The sequence below is a fragment of the Heptranchias perlo genome, chromosome 4 (assembly GCF_035084215.1).
Source record: "Heptranchias perlo isolate sHepPer1 chromosome 4, sHepPer1.hap1, whole genome shotgun sequence".
NCBI classification, from domain to species: domain Eukaryota; kingdom Metazoa; phylum Chordata; class Chondrichthyes; order Hexanchiformes; family Hexanchidae; genus Heptranchias; species Heptranchias perlo.
The window spans coordinates 26,981,800-27,001,857 of record NC_090328.1 but is presented as its reverse complement, the minus strand read 5'-3'; the positions used below and the strand labels follow the sequence as shown (position 1 = coordinate 27,001,857).

Below are 20,058 nucleotides of genomic sequence, written 5' to 3'. Positions count from 1 at the left end.
GATCACTACATTCTCCAGTCACTTCTAAAGGCAGAAAATACTACACGGTCAGACCAATGTGTATAGGCTAAAATTCCTGGGTCAGATTTATTTACAAGTGAGTTCATATACAGAAGCAAGTACACAAGATGCTGATTCAGCACAATATTTAAAATGAAATGCCCCTTAAAATGTATTTCTTATACAGCTTGAAAAGCAAAAGGACTTTTGAATGAAATATATAGACTGTCACAATGAAAATCTTGTACGCGGATGACATGAATTTCCAGTCCGCCCCCACAGTTCAGATCTTTTGTCAGAATTAAAGACTATTGGAAAATGTCCTAATACTTAAGATGTTTAAAAGCATCTGAAGTCAGAGCTATCAATCGCCCATGATTAAAGACACAATGATGCGTACTAATTTGTAGAATACGGATGAGCAGGTGCTTACACATTACCTTTTTTCTAAGGATCTGTTAATGGCTTGACCACGTACAGTTTAATTCACACCTGTATAAGTCCTCCCGGTTAGGGATTCATTTTCAGGCCTTCATTTTGAAATTGAGTGAGAGAAGGCAATTTTCATGTTAAGTCTAGCTACCGCAAAATTGTATGAAATAAAATGCAGAAGTCTTCCTATTTTGTCATAACAGTATCCCGACTTTCTTGTAATGTATCTAAAACATTGACAAAAATAATTAGTTTGCAAAAGTGCCCTGTTCTAGAAGCATGCACAAGTGTAATTTAAAAAGTCCTTGAACAGAAGGTGCAAACAATCCATAACAACTGTTGTTCTGCATTTGACTTGCCTTCGAAATATTATTGTAAATGCAGTATATTCTCCATTATCTGTTATAGCTTGAGAATTTTGCCTCCTCCCCCACCTCCCTTGCCCTGCCTGTCCTGTCCTGTCCCATCCCATCCCACTGTTAGATAATCAAGGGATGATATGAAAAGCAAGAACCAGATTTGGTGCAAGGAAAGACTGAGGCGGAAGACAGCATTCTGGGACTGAATGGAGGTGGGGGTGAGGGCTAGGAGCAGCAGCTGAACTGGTACAGAGTCAGGAGAAACCCTGGGAAAATTCTGGAGAGACAATCAAGAAGGTGGATAATCAGGGTACTGATTAGAGGGGTTCAGTATACAGTTTATATCTTTTCCCCAAAGGAAACTGCAGCTTACCTGAAAAGTTGCTGGAAGCATTTATTCCCCCATCAATACTCACATTTTCCCGAAGAAGAAATCTGATGTTCCCAATCTGTAGGAAAGGAGGTTCAGACACTCCTTGGCATCTCTGTAGATCTGTTCAATTAAAACATGCAAAAGAATCATAACTGAGTCAAAAGTTATAGACAGTTAAATCAAACTGTAATTCTTAAACATGCATTTATATAAAATGAGAACTTTGCTGGATATTAATGTGTGAAATGTTTAATGGAGCACTCTCTTGATTTATGAAATAATTTATATGTTGCCATTTTTTCATATTCAACTGTAGATAGGGAGAGAAGGCAGACTATTCAACTGTGAGGGGAATTTCATCCAAACTTAAACCTGGCCTTACATGAGCAATTTATGGCAGGAGTCAATGGAGGTAATCAGGAAGATGAATCCTGGCAGTTTATTTCCCTCTCCCTATCCCAAGGACACTGATGTCAATTGTAGTACCCTGACTACCAACCAGAGATCTTCATGCTTTCAAGGCATTTTCTTAAGTATTGACCTCCTGATGCATACCTTAGCTACGTGATTTTTTTTTAAAACTGTAGTTCTCAAAACTATTAATCAATTAATCTGTGACATCATATGTGGCTGGTCGCAACTCACAATCAACAGCACAACTTGCATTTATACAGCGCTTTTAACATAGTGATACGTCCCAAGGCGCTTCACAGGAGCGTTATCAAACAAAATCTGACACCGAGCCACATAAGGAGATATTAGGACAGCTGACCAAAAGCTTGGTAAAAAGATTTTAAGGAGCAGCTCGAAGGGAGCGAGAGAGGCAGAGAGGTTTCGGGAGGGAATTCCAGCGCTTAGGGCCGAGGCAGCTGAAGGCGCAGCCATCAATGGTGGAGCGATTAAAATCAGGGATGCGCAAGAGGCAAGAATTGGAAGAGCGCAGAGATCTCTGTAGGGCTGGTGGAGGTTACAGAGATAGGGAGGGGCGAGGCCACAGAGGGATTTGAAAGCAAGGATGAGAATTTTAAAAATCGAGGCGTTCCCGGACCCGGAGCCAATGAAGGTCAGCAAGCACAGGAGTGATGGGAGAACAGGAATTGGTGCGAGTTAGGATATGGGCAGCAGAGTTTTGGACGAGCTCAAGTTTATGGAGGGTGGAAGAAGGAAGCCAGAAGCTAGGAGTACATTGGAATAGTGAGAAGAGGTCACAAAGGCATGGATGAGGGTTTCAACAGCAGATGAGCTGAGGTGGGGCGGAGACGGGCGATGTCACGGAGGTGGAAGTAGACAGTCTTGGTGATATGGTCGGAAGCTCATCTCAGGGTCAAATAGGATGTCACAGTTGCAACGGTTTAGTTCAGCCTCAGACAGTGGCCAGGGAGAGGCAAACAGGTTTACAAGAAGCTTGGATTGAGGATCTCTCTCTGAAGCTAGTGCTAGTTACTGGATGCCCTTCTGAGAAAGGCTGGATCAGAAAATCCACACGGTCTCTTTTGTGCTTTCCACTATGCATGGAATCACTGACCAACCAAGCTAAGATACCTGCTTTTGAATCATCCATTTCTCATTCGGATCATTACACAGTTTTTACATTGTTTGCCGTACCCTTCAAAACAAATCATGAACCAATACAAAATTAAACTGATCAGTCCTTATGCTGTTCATTTGACCCTTGTCGACGATCACAGTGAAATGAGGTTGCAAATTTGCTCATTTATAACTAGATGCTTGGTTATTCTTCAAAAGAAGTCATTTCTAATGGGAGATATAATGATCAACTCACAGTTGAACAGCACATCGTGGTCTCTTACCATCTGGTTCAACCTGTGTGAGCATCTGTGGAGGGGGATGTAACTAGTGCGTAGCTACAGAGTTTTTGGCAGAAACTGATTTAGATTGCTTAGGTCTGCCCAATGTTGAATTGGAGGATGTTATGCTCAATGACTTGATGTCAAACAGTTTGACAACATAGAGATGGTTCTGGAGTCTACCCTTTTTGTAACCCTTTGTAAAGGGCATCACTAGCATTTGATGTGACTGGGTATCCATACAGTTACTGACCCAGTGTCTCCTAAACTTCTGAAAATCTTTTCCTTGACCCATCTAACGCATTCTTCCATAGACACCTATCGTACCTCCATCACAGCCACTTGAAAGACTTCAGAGTTTTTGGCTCCACTACTCTATCTGGAAGACCATGTATCAATCACTCAGTGTGAAAAAGAGCTTCCTGACATCAGTCCTGAACTACTTATCAGTTTGTACCTGTAGTTCCTTGAAATCCACTTAGTTTCTCATATATCTCTACGAAATCCCTTCCCATTCTCCTCCTTTAAAGGATGAAGAGTCCAAGTTTTTCTAACCTTTCCTCCTAACATTTCTTCTGACATGAGGAAACAGCCTTGTGGCCCTTATCTGCATTGCATTCAGGACTTGAAATGTTTCCCTTGTGTCTCGGTGACTAGAACTATATGTAATATTCAAGGTGCAGTCTGATTAACAACAACTATTTGTATAGCGCCTTTAATGCAAGGTAGTTTACAGACAGGTATATGGGAAACAGATGCTAAGCCAGGAAAGGAAAGATCAGAAGAGGTGACCAAATTAGCCAACTCCAGACCGTGTCTTAATTGGGAGGTAAGCTATTCCATATCCCACTTATACAGAACTAATGTCTTGGCTGCTGTTGCCTCTACAATTGGTTTTCTGTGCTTTGGACTAAACTGTGGTGAAAAATTATATTGGTTTATAGACAGCTGAAACTCGTAATTAATAACTAATAAATGTAGCTGTACATATTTTCTAAACATCACTATTGTCAAGACAGCTTATTCTTTTTCTTCTTAAAAAAAAGATTTCAATAATAAACGCTTGGGAGGGGAGTGATAAAATAAATGTCTTCTGATAAGAAATCAAATTTAAATGGTTTGAAATTTCTAACTTTTAACTCGTTAAATTAAACTGTTTTGTACTTTGTCCCTTTTAACGATCAGTGATCAGAAGCTCCCTTACCTGTGCTTCTATCTCCTTGACATTGTAAAAAGGCGGTTCTCCTCTGGTCAAAATGATCTGATTCATTGCAGATCTTGACATCTGGCCTGGTAAGTAGAAGTTCAACGGGAAGGGGATTCTTGAAGCAAACCATGGTCGGGTCAAATTGCAATAATTCTCAATATCAACCCAGAATGTGTGTAGCTGTACATAAATGTCATAAAACATCATTTATCTATAATTGCATGTATAAAGCATTAAGTTGTAAACTTGTACAGTAAGCTGGCACTCCTTAGATAATCCTGGTTGGCATAGTGAGCTGCTTCTCCCCAGAGTATTTTAAAGTCTAAATCAAGATATCATAAAATTTGATCTGACTGAAGTATTCATCTAATTACTGACCCATTTAATCTTACCATATTCATAGTATGGGAAGAAAGTGCTTCATTTTAAAACCCACATCAATCAATGATCATTTTCAAAAATACTTAAGTAACACTTGTGTAAATCAGTGAAGAAAGAAGACAGGAAATTCTTAGCACCATTTGCATACTAAGTCCATCAAAACACTGCATATTAAGTGGCCATTACAGATTTAATGTAGAATTATGTAGATACCTTCTCAGGTCCAGTGGCTTCTGTCACTCTTCTAAATGTTATGAGCATCTTACTTTTATGGATGTTGATTCACACTGCTCTATACCTACTTGTACAATGGAATGATCTGGGGCATAACAATGGACCATCACCCCCCCACCTTGTGACCTGAACTAGGTACTCTGTATCTTTTGCACGTGTATTTCTTCAATCAATCTGACAGGAGATCAAGTTGAGAAACTAGATGGTGACAGGCTTGGTTCAAATCGTTAAGCTGCTTTGATCCACTGCAGGGTGAATGTACAGAGCAATAATTATGATTAAATTCACTTATTCAATCTATACAACTTATGTAATAACATTAAAATAATCAACACGCTTTGCTACCTCACTTCAATGAGTCATCTTACTTGACTTAGACAAACTACGTCCTCTGCATTCTGATTTTTTAAAGTGTCTTTTCTGGGCTCCTTCTGCCTCAGCAGCTGTTCTGCTGCAAAAGCTAGACTGCCTTTTTAGATATCTGTCTTTCTTATCCCCCCACTTCACAAACAGACAGGGTTTCCCAACACAAAGGGTGGGACGTGTTCTTTGATAACTTAAAGACAAGCTAATGAATCATGTATTGATTAGTCTCTGGGAAGAACAACTTCTGTTCAGCATATTAATTACCCCTTTGTCTAGTGCCATTTTTTAAAAACATAAATTTGTGAGAATACATATCAATTTTATAAATACAGCATGAAAAGTAACTATTTTTCCAGATCCTTTCTGGGGAAAAAAGTGGTCAAAAGAAATCCTGACACATGGGTTAAATTACAGACGTGTCACAAGGTTTGACATGGAGGGAGCCCAACTAAAGATGCAGAAGGTTTTCACAGTGGTATGTCAGATAAGAGAAATAAACACTGAATTCTTAACAGGACTCGTAAAATCAAGAATCATAGTTTCCATTTACATCTCTAAAATTATGTAACTGAGGAATGCCAGTAGAGAATATGCTGCTTAAATTATTTACCAATGCTGGACGAAGCTTCTCTTCTATTAGTGCAATAAATGCCAGAGTGTCAGCTCCCTCTTTAGCTGTTAAATCGTAGTCTGCGTTGTATTTCTGTCAAATTAAATAGAGTAAATTAATTGTTGAATGAATAAAAACACTGGGGTTTTTAATTCTTATATTTTGTAACCTACAGTGGAACAGATTCAGTGCCCCTTGTACTCAGTAAGCATCTTTATACCCAACACTGCCCATGTTCTGCCCTCTAGCTTCATACAACTTACAGCTAGTGTCAGATGTCTACTTTACAGCAAGCACTGTTCTGACTTGGTGAGCTTCTATATTGCCAGCATCAAGTGCCTCTAGGGTACATGCTAATAAGAGGAAAAAAGTTAGAAACGGCATTTCATTCTAAGGACCTTCTTCGATGGAGAGCTGTAGAAAGAATTACATAAAATCTGCACAACTGATGTTTCTGCTCCAAGTGAGCCTCCTCCCAATCTAATTACCTCTTCCCACCCTGCCCCAATATTCTGTAATTTCCTTCTCCCTCATGTATACATCAAGCCTCCACTTAAAAGTGCCAATGATATCTGCTTCAACCATTCCATGTGGCAGCGAGTTCCACATTCTCATCACTCTCTGTTTAAAAGAAATTCCACCTAAATTCTTTATTTGATCTGTTAATGGCTATTTTATATTTATGCCCCCTTGTTCTGGACTCACCACAAGTGGAAATAGTTCCTCCACGTCCACCCTATCAAACCCCTTCATAGTTTTACAAACCTCTATCAGGTCTACACTTAGTCTTCTATTTTTCAGAGAAAAGAGCCCCAGCCTGTTCAAGCTTTCCTGATAGTTGCATCCTGTCAATTCTGGTAACATTCTTGTAAATTTTTTCTGCACGTTCTCTAGTGCTTCAATATTCTTTTTGTAGTATAAAGACCAGAGCTGTGCACAGTATTCCAAGTGTGGTCTATTGAATTTCACTTGCCATTTATCAAAAACCAGAAGAAAATGTATAGGTTCATGTTTCTCCTCTCTTCTCCCATTAGCCCCACTTGATGAAAGCCTTCCAGCTGAAACATTCTTTCTGACCTTTTTCAACATGAGTGTTCCAACTACCACACTGACACATTTAACCTTAACCTTAAGTAGGAACTAAATATTCAAGTGTTATTTCATTTTTGTTTTGGCCAGCCAGATGTCTGTCATGCACCATGTTTAAGTAACCAAGCTACTGAGAAATCAACAGAGACAGAAATACTGTTTGCTGATACAGAGTGCGCCTTCTCTCTCCGTAGAGATACGCCTCACTTACCCAAATCCAGACAACTTAGGCACAGGAAGATTTAGGGAGCACCAAGTGCGCGCAAGTATACCTGCTGGAGTTTAACCAACTAAACCCAGGCAACTTACCAATATAGAGCTTCAGCAGCAGCTTACCTCTCTGTAACCCAATCAAGTATCCAAGCACCAAGCCCTGGACGTACGAGTGCATGTTCTCATCTCTGGCCTCCAGGTGATGCCTTCCAGCAGCTGTCAGTGCAAGTCTCAAGAGTTTCTTCATCAGCTGTAGAATGGGCATCTGCCATCAGTCTACGAGAAGGACCTACAAAGGGCAGCTTGCATCGTGCCAGCGACCCTGATGTTCGTGACCTCCAAGTCCAGTGCCATGTATCAGGCTTACTCATCACCAATTGCTTAATACAGGTCCACATGTGAATGGCTTTGGCAAAGAAACATGCCAGCCGTGAGGCCAACTTCTCCTCTAGGGTACTCAGTGAGACGTGGGTATAAGCTGGAGGCATCTCTCTGTCTTTGCCAAAAATCTATCTCATTGCTTGATCCTGGATCTTGCATGTGGGCAAGAGGAAGCCCTTCCATTGTATGCCTAGGAGTTCTGAACCATGTAGAAAAACTGGATATATCTTACACACCACAATCGTACTTTGAAGATAGAAACTAAAGTGCCCGTCCCCCTTTCAGTGCAGTCCTGAAGGACTTCACCCAGCCTGTAGTTGGCATCCATCAAGATCCCCAGATACTGTTTTGAATCAACAATTGGAACAGATGCACCCTGTGTCTTTCAATCAATACCTCGGAGATCCCCTTGAGCTGTGTACAGCCATAATACTGCATCTGGGGCTCCGACCACTATATACCCACTGATTAGCCCATTGATTTAAGATGTGGATACAGCACAGCATATCCCCAGGTGAGTCTACCAATGACATAATATTATACATAAAGGAGCATCACTATACTTTCAGAATGCCTGGAACATAAACTCTAAAACCATGCTTTACAGTACTGTCCACATCACTGTAAAGACATCAAATAGTTTCAGTGACAGTGGATAACCTTGTCTCACTCTTCACTAGGTGTTAGCTCAGTGGTAGCACTCTTACTTCTGAGTCAGAAGAACATAAAAATAGGAGGAGTAGGCCATACAGCCCCTCAAGCCTGCTCTGCCATTCAATAAGATCATGGCTGATCTTCGACCTCAGCTCCACTTTCCCGCCCAATCCCCATATCCCTGATTCCCGTAGAGTCCAAAAATCTATTGATCTCAGCCTTGAATATATTAAACGACTGAGCACCCACAGCCTTCTGGGGTAGAGAATTCCAAAGATTCACAACCCTCAGAAGAAATTCCTCCTCATCTCAGTCCTAAATGGCCAACCCCTGATCCTGAGACTATGCCCCTTAGTTCTAGCCTTACAGCCAGGGGAAAATAGACTCTCAGCATCTACCATGTCACACCCTCTCATAATCTTGTATGTTTCAATGAGATCACTTCTCATTCTTCTAAACTCCAGAGAGTATGGGCTCATTCTACTCAATCTCTCCTCACAGGACAACCCTATCATCCCAGAAATCAATTAGGTGAACCTTTGTTGCACCACCTCTAAGGCAAGTATATCCTTCCTTAGATAAGACGACCAAAACTGTACACAGCACTCCAGGTGTGGTCTCACCAAATCCTGTACAATTGCAGCAAGACTTCCTTACTCTTATACTCCAACCCCCTTGCAATAAAGGCCAACATACCATTTACCTTCCTAATTGCTTGCTGTACCTGCCTGTTAACTTTCTGTGTTTCATGTACAAGGATACCCAAATCCCTCTGAACATCAACATTTAATAGTTTCTCACCATTTAAAAAATATTCCATTTTTCTAACCAAAGTGAATAACCTCATATTTCCCCTCCATCCACTACATTCTTGCTCACTCACTTAACTTGTCTATAGCGCTTTGCAGACTTTTTGTATCTTCTTCACAGCTTGCTTTTCCACCTAGCTTTGTATCGTCAGCAAACTTGGATACATTACAATCGATCCCTTCATCTAAGTCATTAATAGAGATTGTAAATAGCTAAGGCCCCAGCACTGATCCTTGCAGCACGCCACTGGTTATGGCCTGCCAACCTGAAAATCACCCGTTTATTCCTATTCTCTGTTTTCTGTCCCTTTACCAATCCTCTATCCATGCTAATATATTGCCCCCAACCCCATGAGCCCTTATCTTGTGTAACAACCATTTGTGTGGCACCTTATTGAATGCCTTTTGAAAATCCAATTATACCATATCCACTGGTTCCCCCTTTTATCTACCCTGTTAGTTGCATCTTCAAAAAACACCAATAGATTTGTCAAACACGATTTCCCTTTCATAAAACCATGCTGACCCTGCCTAATCATATTATGATTTTCTAAGTCCCCTGTTACCACTTCCTTAATAATGGATTCCAGCATTTTCCTGGCTACTGATGTCAGGCTAACTGGCCTGTAGTTCCCTGTTTTCTCCCTCCTTTCTTGAATAGTGGTGTTACATTTGCTACCTTCCAATCCACTTAGACCGTTCTAGAATCTAGGGAATTTTGGGCGATCACAACCAATGCATGCACTATCTCTGCAGCCACCTCTTTTAGAACCCTAGGATGTAGGCCATCAGGTCCAGGGGATTTGTCTGCTTTTAGTCCCATTAATTTCTCCAGTACTTTTTCTTTACTAATATTAATTACTTTACGTTCCTCACTCTCATTAGAGCCTTGGTTCCTCACTATTTCTGGTATGTTTTGTGTGTCCTCTACTGTGGAGACAGATACAAAATATTTGTTTTTAATATCTCTGCCATTTCCTTATTCCCCATTATAATTTCTCCTGTCTCTGCCTCTAAGGGACCCACGTTTACTTTTGCTAATCTATTTCTTTTTATATACTTCTAGAAACTCTTACAATCTGTTTTTATATTTCTTGTTAGTTTACTCTCATATTCTATTTTCTCCCTGTGTCAATTTTTTGGTCATCCTTTGCTGGTTTTTAAAACTCTCCCAATCCTCAGGCTTACTACTCATCTTGGCAACATTATAAGCCTCTTCTTTTAATCTAATAGTATCCTTAACTTCTTTAGTTAGCCACTGATGGATCAATTTTCCATGGAGTTTTTATTGTTCAATGGAATGTATATTCGCTGAGAATTATGAAATATTTCTTTAAATGTTCGCTATTACTTATCTATCATCATATCTTTTAATCTACTTTCCCAATCAACCTTAGCCAACTGGCCCCTCATACCTATGTTATTGGCTTTGTTTAAGTTTAAGACTCTAATTTCGGGCTTAAGTACGTCCTCTCAAACTCAATGTGAAATTCTATCATATTATGATCACTCTACCCCAGAGGATCCCTTACTATGAGATTACTAATTAACCCTGTCTCATTACACAAGACAAGATCTAAAATAGCCTGTCACCTGGTTGGTTCCACGACATATTGTTCTAGGAAACTGTCTTGAATGCATTCCATGAACTCGTCCTCTAAACTACTTTTGCCAATTTGATTTGCCCAATCTAGATGAAGATTAAAGTCCCCCATGATTATTGCATTACGTTTGTTACACGCTCCTCTTATTTCTTGATTAATACTCTGTTCAACAGTATAACTACTGTTAGGGGGCCTATAAACAACTTACACCACTGTTTTCTGCCCCTTATTATTTCTTATCTCCACCCATACTGATTTTATTTCCTGATTTTCCAAGCCAAGATCCTTTTTCACTACTGTCTTTATGTCATCCTTTACTTTCAGGGCTACCCCGTCCCCCTTTTCCATTTTGTCTGTCTTTTCAAAAAGTCAAGTACCCTTGAATATTTAGTTCCCAACCTTGGTCACCTTGCAACCATGTCTCAGTAATGGCTACTAGATCAAACCCACTTATCTACATTTGTGCCATTAATTCATCTACCTTGTTACAAATGCTTCGTGCATTCAGATAAAGCATCTTTTATTTTAACTTTTTACTATTTTTCCTTGATTTGACCTTATTCACTGATGCACTATTACCGTTAAATTCTTTGTCCCTTTCTGACACACTCTGCTTATCTTGACCCAAATCGCTACACTGTACTATGGCCCTGACTTTTCTCTTTAGATTTATAAATTTAGCATTACCTGAACCTTTTTAGTTTAAAGCCCCATCTACCGCCCTAGTTATTCAATTTGCCGGGATATTGGTCTCAGCCCGGTTTAATTAGAGCCCGTCCCAACGGAACAGTTCCCTCTTCTCCCAGTACTGGTGTCAGTGCCCCGTGAATTGAAACCCCCATCTCCCACACCACTCTTTAAGCCATGCATTTAAATCTCTGATCTGCTTGTCCCTATGCCAATTTGTGCATGGCTCAGGTAGTAATCAGATATTATTAACTTTGAGGCTTTTATTAATTTGGAACCTAGCTCCTCAAACTCCCTCAGCAGAACCTCATGTCTAGTTCTACCTATGTCATTGGTTCCTACATGGACCACGACAACTGGATCCACCCCCTCATGCTCCAAGTTGTTCTCCAGCCGTGAGGAGGTATCCTTAAACCTGGCACCGGGCAGGCAACACAGCCTTAGGGACTCCTGGTTGCAGCTGTAGGGAACAGTATCTATTCCCCTGACTATACTATCCCCTACCACTACCACATTCCTTTTTACTGCCCCCACTTGAACAGCCTCCTGCACCATGGTGGCGTGGTCAAATTGCCCATCCTCCCTGCAGTCTTTGTTCTTTGAAGGTTATCAGTTCAAGTCCCACTCCAGAAATTTGAGCACAAAATCTAGGCTGACGCTCCAGCGCAGTACTGTGGGAGTGCTGCACTATCGGAGGTTCCGTATTTCAGATGATATGTTAAACCAAGGCCCCGTCTGCCATCTCAAGTGGGCATACAAGATCCCATCGCACTATTCGAAGAAGAGCAGGGGGCTTCTCCTCAGTGCCCTGGCCAAAATTTTTTCCTCAACCAACATCATTAAAAATAGATGGCCTGGTCACTATCGCATTAATGTTTGAGAGACCTTGCTATGCGCAAACATGCTGCCACGTTTCCTACATTATAACAGTGACTATACTTCAAAAGTACTTCATTGGCCGTAAAGCACCTTGGGACATCCTGAGGTCGTGAAAGGCGCTATAGTCTTTCTTTTTTTTCTTTGAGCGAAATAGGTTCAGTGAGCGCTTTCCCCCCTACACAGATCTTGGAGTTGGCATACACATCGCAGATAAAATCCAAGATTTGGCCATGTACTTCCATTATGAGAGTCACATGTTGAAAGCCTTATGAAAAATCAATGAAAACAATACAAGTAGGTTTCTCCTGATGAACTGCAGCCTCGAATAAAGCTGAAACCTGCCCTATACAATCGTCAAGAATAAAATCCAACATGCTCTTTTCCAATTAACTCTGCGAGCATCCATTTTCATTTAATTAATGTGGCACCAGAAACATACCTGTTTTCTCAGGAAATTCAGAATATTTTCAGGTTGCACAAAGTTCATATTATCTGAAGTCAATACCGGAATATTTCCTGTAAGGAGGGCAAATCACAACATTATAAACTGATTTTCATCATTTCTAACATTACCATCTGTGCGACATACTGATGCAGTGTTACTAAGATCTCAGGAGGTGTTCAAAGGAAGATATGGCTAAGCACTGACAAAGCAGTTACAGGCTCAGAATTTCCAACAACTCAACCTTTACTCTCTGGTCACCTAATCACAAAAGGTGTGTGGGGGGGGGGGGGGGGGGGGTTCTTGCCCTTGAGAGGTTACAGAGATAAACAATTAAAAGTATGGAAATCTACACTTTGAGTAAGATTAAGGAAGTTAGGCCTGGTCTCCTTGGAAAAGAGAAGATTTCAAAGTGACAATTAAAATTTTCCAAATGACTTTTCTTCCAAGTTTTCTACCCAACTCCTCTCTTGAAACTGCTGGTTCCTATCGTGGACACCAGTTACCCTCTAGTACCTCACCAAAGAGGACATTTTTTAATCTATCTATATGGAGAGTTTTGGGAGACCATTGGATGATCCAAAGTCAAAACATGCTCACTTCTACAGGGATCTCTGGATAGCTGTCAGGAATGGGAACGTGACCAAATTTTTTCCCTTCCCTAACCTAAGGACATTGAGACCAATTGTAGTATTCTAGCAGCTCTGGCCGAGATTAGCTAATTTGGCACAGATTGGGGATCGAACCAGAAACCTTCCTATTGTGTTCCTCCGCTACTGGCTGCTTTAACTAGTTTTCCATATTATGAAGGGGATTGACAAAGTTATTCCAGGCAAATATTCAGACCAGTTGGGCCGAATGGCCTGTTTCTGTGCTGTATATTTTATGTAAATTGTTCAAAATGATGAAGGGCTGAAACGCACAAGTTGAAAGTTAGGAAATCAAAAGTAAGAAGGGAAGTCAGGTGGACCTTTTTCACCCAAGGGAAAATAGACTAATCAAATAAATAACCAAGGAAGGCCATTGAATCATATTATATGAATGGGCTCAAGAGGCCATTTGAACCATTTCTGGAATGAGAAAGGAATGAGGAATGTAACCAAAAATGGGCAGGCTTATTGGACCAAATGGCCTGTTCTACTTTTTAAAAATTCTTATGGGTGAGACTAACTACAGAAAACTTTATAATCTAAATAAGGACTATCCAGTTTTAGTCATCCATAAACAATTACGCCCCTATAAATCACTTAATACATCACAGGGGAAAATCCACCATCACAAACAGTCTTTGATTCTTCTGCCAATCACCTTAAATCTGTCTCCTCTGGTCCTCGTCCCTTCCGCCAATGGGTATAGTTTCTCTTTATTTACTTTATCTAAACCCTTCATGATTTTGAACACTTCTATCAAATCTCCTCTCAACCTTCTCTGCTCCAAGGAGAGCAACCCCAGCTTCTCCAGTCTAGCCATGTAAGTGAAGTCCCTCATCCCTGGAACAATTCTCGTAAATCTTTTCTGCACTCTCTAAGGCCTTCACATACTTCATGAAGTGCAGTGCCCATAATTGGACACAATACTCCAGTTGTCGCAGAACCAGTGTTTTATAAAGGTTCATCATGACTTCCTTACTTTTGTACTCTATGCCTCTATTTATAAAGCCCAGGATCCCATATGCTTTCTCAACCACTTTCTCAACCTACCCTGCCACCTTCAAAGATTTGTGCACATATACCCCTAGGTCTCTCTGTTCTTGTACCCACTTTATAATTGTACCATTTAGTTTAAATTGCTTCTCCTCGTTCTTCCTGCCAAAATGTATCACTTCGCACTTCTCTGCGTTAAATTTTACCTGCCATATGTCCGCCCATTCCACCAGCCTGTCTATGTCCTCTTGAAGTCTATTACTATCCTCCTCACTGTTCACTACACTTCCAAGTTTTGTGTCATCTGCAAATTTTGAAATTGTGCCCTGTACACCCAAGTCCAAGTCATTAATATATATCAAAAAAAAAGCAGTGGTCCTAGTACCAACCCCTGGGGAACACCTCTGTATACCTCCCTCCTTTCCGAAAAACAACCGTTCGCCACTACTCTCTGTTAACTTAACCAATTTCATATCCATGCTGCCACTGCCCCTTTTATTCCATGGGCTTCAATTTTGATGACAAGCACTTTAAGCATATGGCACTTTATCAAATGCCTTTTGAAAGTCCACACACACAGCGTTAACCCCATTGCCCTCATCAACACTCTGTTATCTCATCAAAAGATTCAATCAAGACAGTTAAACACGATTTGCCAGCGGGATGATAATTAAAGAATCCAATGTACCTCATTGAGGTGCTTAACGTATTTTATTTCTGACATAGTAGTTAAAACGATTTTAAACTTACCTGGCCGACTTTCCCCCAGATCTCCCACTCCACTCCAACCCAACCCACTCCACTCCACTCCAACCCACTCCATCAGCACCCTCTACTCTCTGTTCCAGCGCTGGATGACGTCTCGCTCTCTTTTTCTCCCCCCCCCCCCCCCCCCACTCCCCAACTATCTCGGCATTGCAGCTCCTGTTGGCAGCCAGCCTATCAATCAGGCTGGTTGCCGGGCGCGAAACCCGGAAATAACTTTAATCACCATCAATTACATCGTGATCACATTGGAAAAGGTAAGTTTTTTTTTAAATTCGGGTTTGCCACATGCACCTTCACCCCCCACTGCCAACCATTTCAAAATTGAGGCCATGGAGTAACCAGCTGATACAGGGACAGGCAGCTCCTCATCCCGCTTTGGAGAGAAGATTTATAAGCAGTGACCAATTTAATTTTTGTCTCCCCGCCATGATCTACATTTTTAAGTCTAGATTTTCTGATCAGCTTTGTTTTAACATCAACTGTAATCTATTTAAAATGGAATACCACCTGCGTTAAAACAACACCAATCAGAAAATCTAGACTCGAGGAACATAGGAACAGGAGTAGGCCATCCAGCCCCTCGTGCCTGCTCCGCCATTTGATAAGATCATGGCTGATCTGTGATCTAGCTCCATATACCTGCCTTTGACCCATATCCCTTAATATCTTTGGTTGCCAAAAAGCTATCTATCTCAGATTTAAATTTAGCAATTGAGCTAGTATCAATTGCAGTTTGCGGAAGAGAGTTCCAAACTTCTACCACCCTTTGTGTGTAGAAATGTTTTCTAATCTCACTCTAATTTTAAACTGTGCTCCCTACTCCTAGAATCCCCAACCAGCGGAAATAGTTTCTCTCTATCCACCCTATCTGTTCCCCTAAATATCTTATAAACTTCGATCAGATCACCCCGTAACCTTCTAAACTCTAGAGAATACAACCCCAATTTGTGTAATCTCTCCTCGTAATTTAACCCTTGAAGTCCGGGTATCATTCTAGTAAACCTACGCTGCATTCCCTCAAAGGCCAATATGTCCTTCCGAAGGTGCGGTGCCCAGAACTGCTCACAGTACTCCAGGTGCGGTCTAACCAGGGTTTTGTATAGCTGCAGCATAACTTCTGCCCCCTTGTACTCTAGTCCTCTAGATATAAAGGCCAGCATCCATTAGCCTTATTGATTATTTTCTGCACCTGTTCATGACACTTCAATGATCTATGTACCTGAACCCCTAAGTCCCTTTGGATTCTGGTGTTGTGTACAACATCAAACTCAAATCAATGCTACAAAGGGATCCTGTTCATTTTTCCCTACATCCAAAAATCCAACGATAATTCAAAATGCCTAATCAATGCAACATTAAACCTACATGCAAATTTCTTTTAAAATATTGTTTACATCCATCTGACATAAAAAAAAAATCCAGGGTCTGCACATTTCTCCAATTTTTCTTTCCATGCATTATTAGAAAATTACAGAGAATCAATTTTTTCAACTGTGAAAGAAGTAGGTGCATAATTTGAAATGACTTTCAGTATCGTGTTGTCACTATGCTTCTTTAACATATTGGTACCAATACACTTCGGGGGGAAAAAATGCACTTCTGCCAATATATTTCTGATGTAATATTTTAAATGTATCACCTCAAATTGCTTCCACAATTACTTCAACTTAGTAAAATACAGCTCAAAGTAATCTCGCAATATACACATATAAGTTTGCAAGGACAAAATATATTATTGTGCTGCTGACAGTATTTCAGAGTTTAAATGGATAGGGCATAATATAAAAAATTCACAGGGCTATCAATATGCTTTACTGAGATCCTAGTGACAACACTGGTACTCCAGTTAATACTGAAATCTCTAGATAAGGTGTACTGCCATTTAAATATATTTAAAATGGTACCTGTAGGTGTTTTCCATGGATTATTAATAAAGTACACTTTCAGAGGAGCTCGTGAAAATTTGGCATATGCCTGCAGTGAAAAAGAGATAGAGTTGTACATTATATGCAGGAAAACAGCACTTTCAATTTTTTTTTAAAAAGAGGGGATTTGGGGGTGGAATTTTGGACTCCTCAACCAAGTGACAAACATCATTATTTCCCATTTTTTGCATTAACTGCTAACATCAAGTACTCCCAGGCTAGTTATAGCTTGGGTCTGAAACAGAATAAAGCTGTTTCCACTTTGCCTCAAATCTGACCTCGGCATAGCAGCCTCTTATGGGTTATTTACCACACCAGGCAGCCATATATGACCTCAGTAAGGCTACTGGATTAAAGCAGTTTTGCACTTTGAATGTTACTGAACCTCTCGTGTGTTACTATACATGATTCCACAATGGGGAGCGCTATATGTATTACACATTCCCCTGTAACAACATGCAGAGAAATGAAAATGATTACTACAGTGCATATCACATATTACAATATTTCTGCTCAAATCATGTCCTTAAACCACAGATCCAGCTGCTTTTCCCATAAAAATAATTAAACCACATATGACACCAGCTGCAGCTCATTATAGGGCAGTAACCCATTTTGATGTTTCGACGGTGTTGTAAATAGGGACTGGAAACTCGAGCTGTTTGGACACATCTGAGCTTCTTGCCATGTGACTGCCTTGTACCACACTCCATCCTATGTGGCTACCCACACAAAATACACAGCAGTACAATTCTTTGTAATTTTCAGTAAAATAGGACAGAATTTCATTACTACAACATTATTTTTGGATAAATTGTAATTTAGTTTACAGAAACTATTATCATATTTTTTGGCACCAGGCAAAAAATACACTTTAAAAAAGGTAACCAGAACAATGGTCACAGGGTCCACTCTTAAGTAATATTATAGAGAATAATAATGCAGTGGAGTGTGTTTCAAACACATCTTATGTTTCAGAGGATGCAATACCACTTCAGCTTCACACGGGCAGTTTACAACATCACAAAGGGAAGTGCAATGAAAAAGAGGCCTGTCTGCCCATCTAGCTCATCCGCTCATAGAAACCTACAAATCCCCATTACAGCATCTAGCTGCCTCTTGAAAGATTCCAGAGTTTTCGCCTCCACTACAATACCCTGAAAGGCCATTTCAGGCATCGATCACTCATTGTGTGAAGAAGTGATTTGTGACACAAGTCCTGAACTTGCCTTTTATCAGTTAGTATGTCCCTTGTCTTGCAACTATGGTTTAACCTGAAATAGACAAAGTTCATCCAGAACACTATTTTACTAAGTATTCTTGTGTACTTCTATAAGATCTACTCTCATTCGCCTTTTAAAGCAGAACAATCCAAATTTACTTGGTTGGAGGGTAACCAGCAACATGGACTGGTTGGGCTGAAAAGACTCATGCAGTGTTGTAACTTCTATGTATTTGAACCTTTCCTCATAACTCGTTCCTCTGACACTAAGAATATCCTCACTGCCCTTCTCTGCACCACTTTCAGGGTTTGGAACTCAGTGACCAGAACTGAACCAAGCACCCAAGGTGCACTTGACTAGCGCACAATACAGTTTTAGCCTGACAACCTCAGAGCTATGCTCAGCATTTTATTTGCTTTGTTAATTGTTGCTCCACCATGACTGGACACGGTAAATTGTGAGTCTACCATCAATCCTTGACCTCCCCTTGTCTAGGTAAACATCAGAGTAATTATGCCCCATATGTTTTCCAATTGCACCTTGCACTTGTCTATATTAAATTTCATCTAAGCCCCTCCACATGGGAGGAGGCTCGTGTGGAGCATAAACACCAGCATGGGCCAGTTGGGCTGAATGGCCTGTTTCTGTGCTGTAGACTCTATGTAATATGTTAATGCCTCATAATGCACTCCAATTAATACTTTAGCCTCTGTGTTACACAGTTCCAAATATCCTTCATTCTCCACATAATGCCCCGGAAAACAAAAATTAAAAAAATATATACATTCCAGAGTTGATTTTCCTCAATTAAAAAAAACTGAAAATCTTTTGAAGCACAGAAACTTGCAGATTTGTCAAGCCTCATTCATTAGTGGTGGCAGCTACTCATTTTGGTTTCAACATATGGCCTATTGTAATTTAACAATCACCAGCTCCTTATAGTTTAAAGTCTGTTATACTCCTACATATTACATACATATCACTCGCACTACTTCCCTAATGTTGACAGTGCAGCCTGAACTTGAGTGACAAGCAACTCTATACCACAGTAATGCTACAGTACTTTACAGTCAAATTACATTTCCGAAACCCCAAATGCTATACGCCTTGTTAATACAACAGGTCTGATTTAGGCTTCATCAATTGATTGCAGAATGCAAAAATTAATAACCCCCTCCTCCCCCTGCATCCGGCGTTTGCAGCAGGGTCACCCCGGAGGCAGCGTGACCTTGAGTGACAGGTCACGCGGCCATGGCTGCAAAAACCTGGAGCTTCACACAAGCGACGCTTTATTATTTCACTTTTGTGTTCGTCGGGTAAAATGTTATGCATCCGTTTTTTTGTTATTTAATGAGCGTCAGCAGTAAACACTGAAGTCTAACACGCGATTTCATTTTATATATAAAAAAACACCTGGGCGCCTTTAATAATAAATCTAACAGTTTGCACGATAAATAAATAAAGAAGCGCTCGCAAGGTCTGCTCGTTTTGTTTTACCAAAATGATGAGGGAGTCGGTGTGTACGGAGGGCAAACCCCAGTCTCCTCCCCAGCACATCAGCTCCATGGGCGACGCCATGTCCCCTCTCTGAGCCGGAACCACTCGCTCAGACGGGCGTGCAGCTGTGGTAATGTGGGGAGCCTTGTATTCAGCACTGCACGAAGTCTGCCAGCTAGGACACTGGACTCCTACGCAATACAGGTCTTCCAACTGCCCCCGCCTCCCTATTTTTTGAACAATCACATTTATTACTATTTAGTTACTTGTATACATTTAGTTTTTTTTTAAATTAAGTGTTATGCCAATCTAAAAGCACACACTGCATGTAGGCTGAGGTAGTCTTATTTTTCATAAGGGTTGTCCATTGATCTTTTAAATAAACTATTTTTTTAATGTCTTTGTTTCAAATCTTTCTTAATGGGGAATAGTCTTCATAAAAGTGGTAAACAGTCCTTTTTCTCTGTTTACAAA

The 20,058-nt window shown here is 40.5% G+C and overlaps 1 protein-coding gene across 2 annotated transcripts in view; it reads right to left on the bottom strand.

The window, feature by feature from the left end:
- The window catches only part of mtx3 (metaxin 3), a 36,600-nt gene extending 16,932 nt beyond the window's left edge, over window positions 1–19,668 (bottom strand). For both annotated transcript variants that reach the window (XM_067982651.1, XM_067982650.1), the window contains exons 1-6: window positions 19,585–19,668; window positions 16,844–16,913; window positions 12,526–12,602; window positions 5,771–5,863; window positions 4,177–4,359; window positions 1,208–1,284 (exon numbers count right to left, since the gene is read on the bottom strand). In XM_067982651.1, the coding sequence (XP_067838752.1) occupies window positions 1,208–1,284; window positions 4,177–4,359; window positions 5,771–5,863; window positions 12,526–12,602; window positions 16,844–16,913; window positions 19,585–19,665 (581 nt within the window). In that variant the 5' untranslated portion in view covers window positions 19,666–19,668. The remainder of the gene's footprint in view (window positions 1–1,207; window positions 1,285–4,176; window positions 4,360–5,770; window positions 5,864–12,525; window positions 12,603–16,843; window positions 16,914–19,584) is intronic.
- Between the last annotated feature and the right edge of the window lie 390 nt (window positions 19,669–20,058).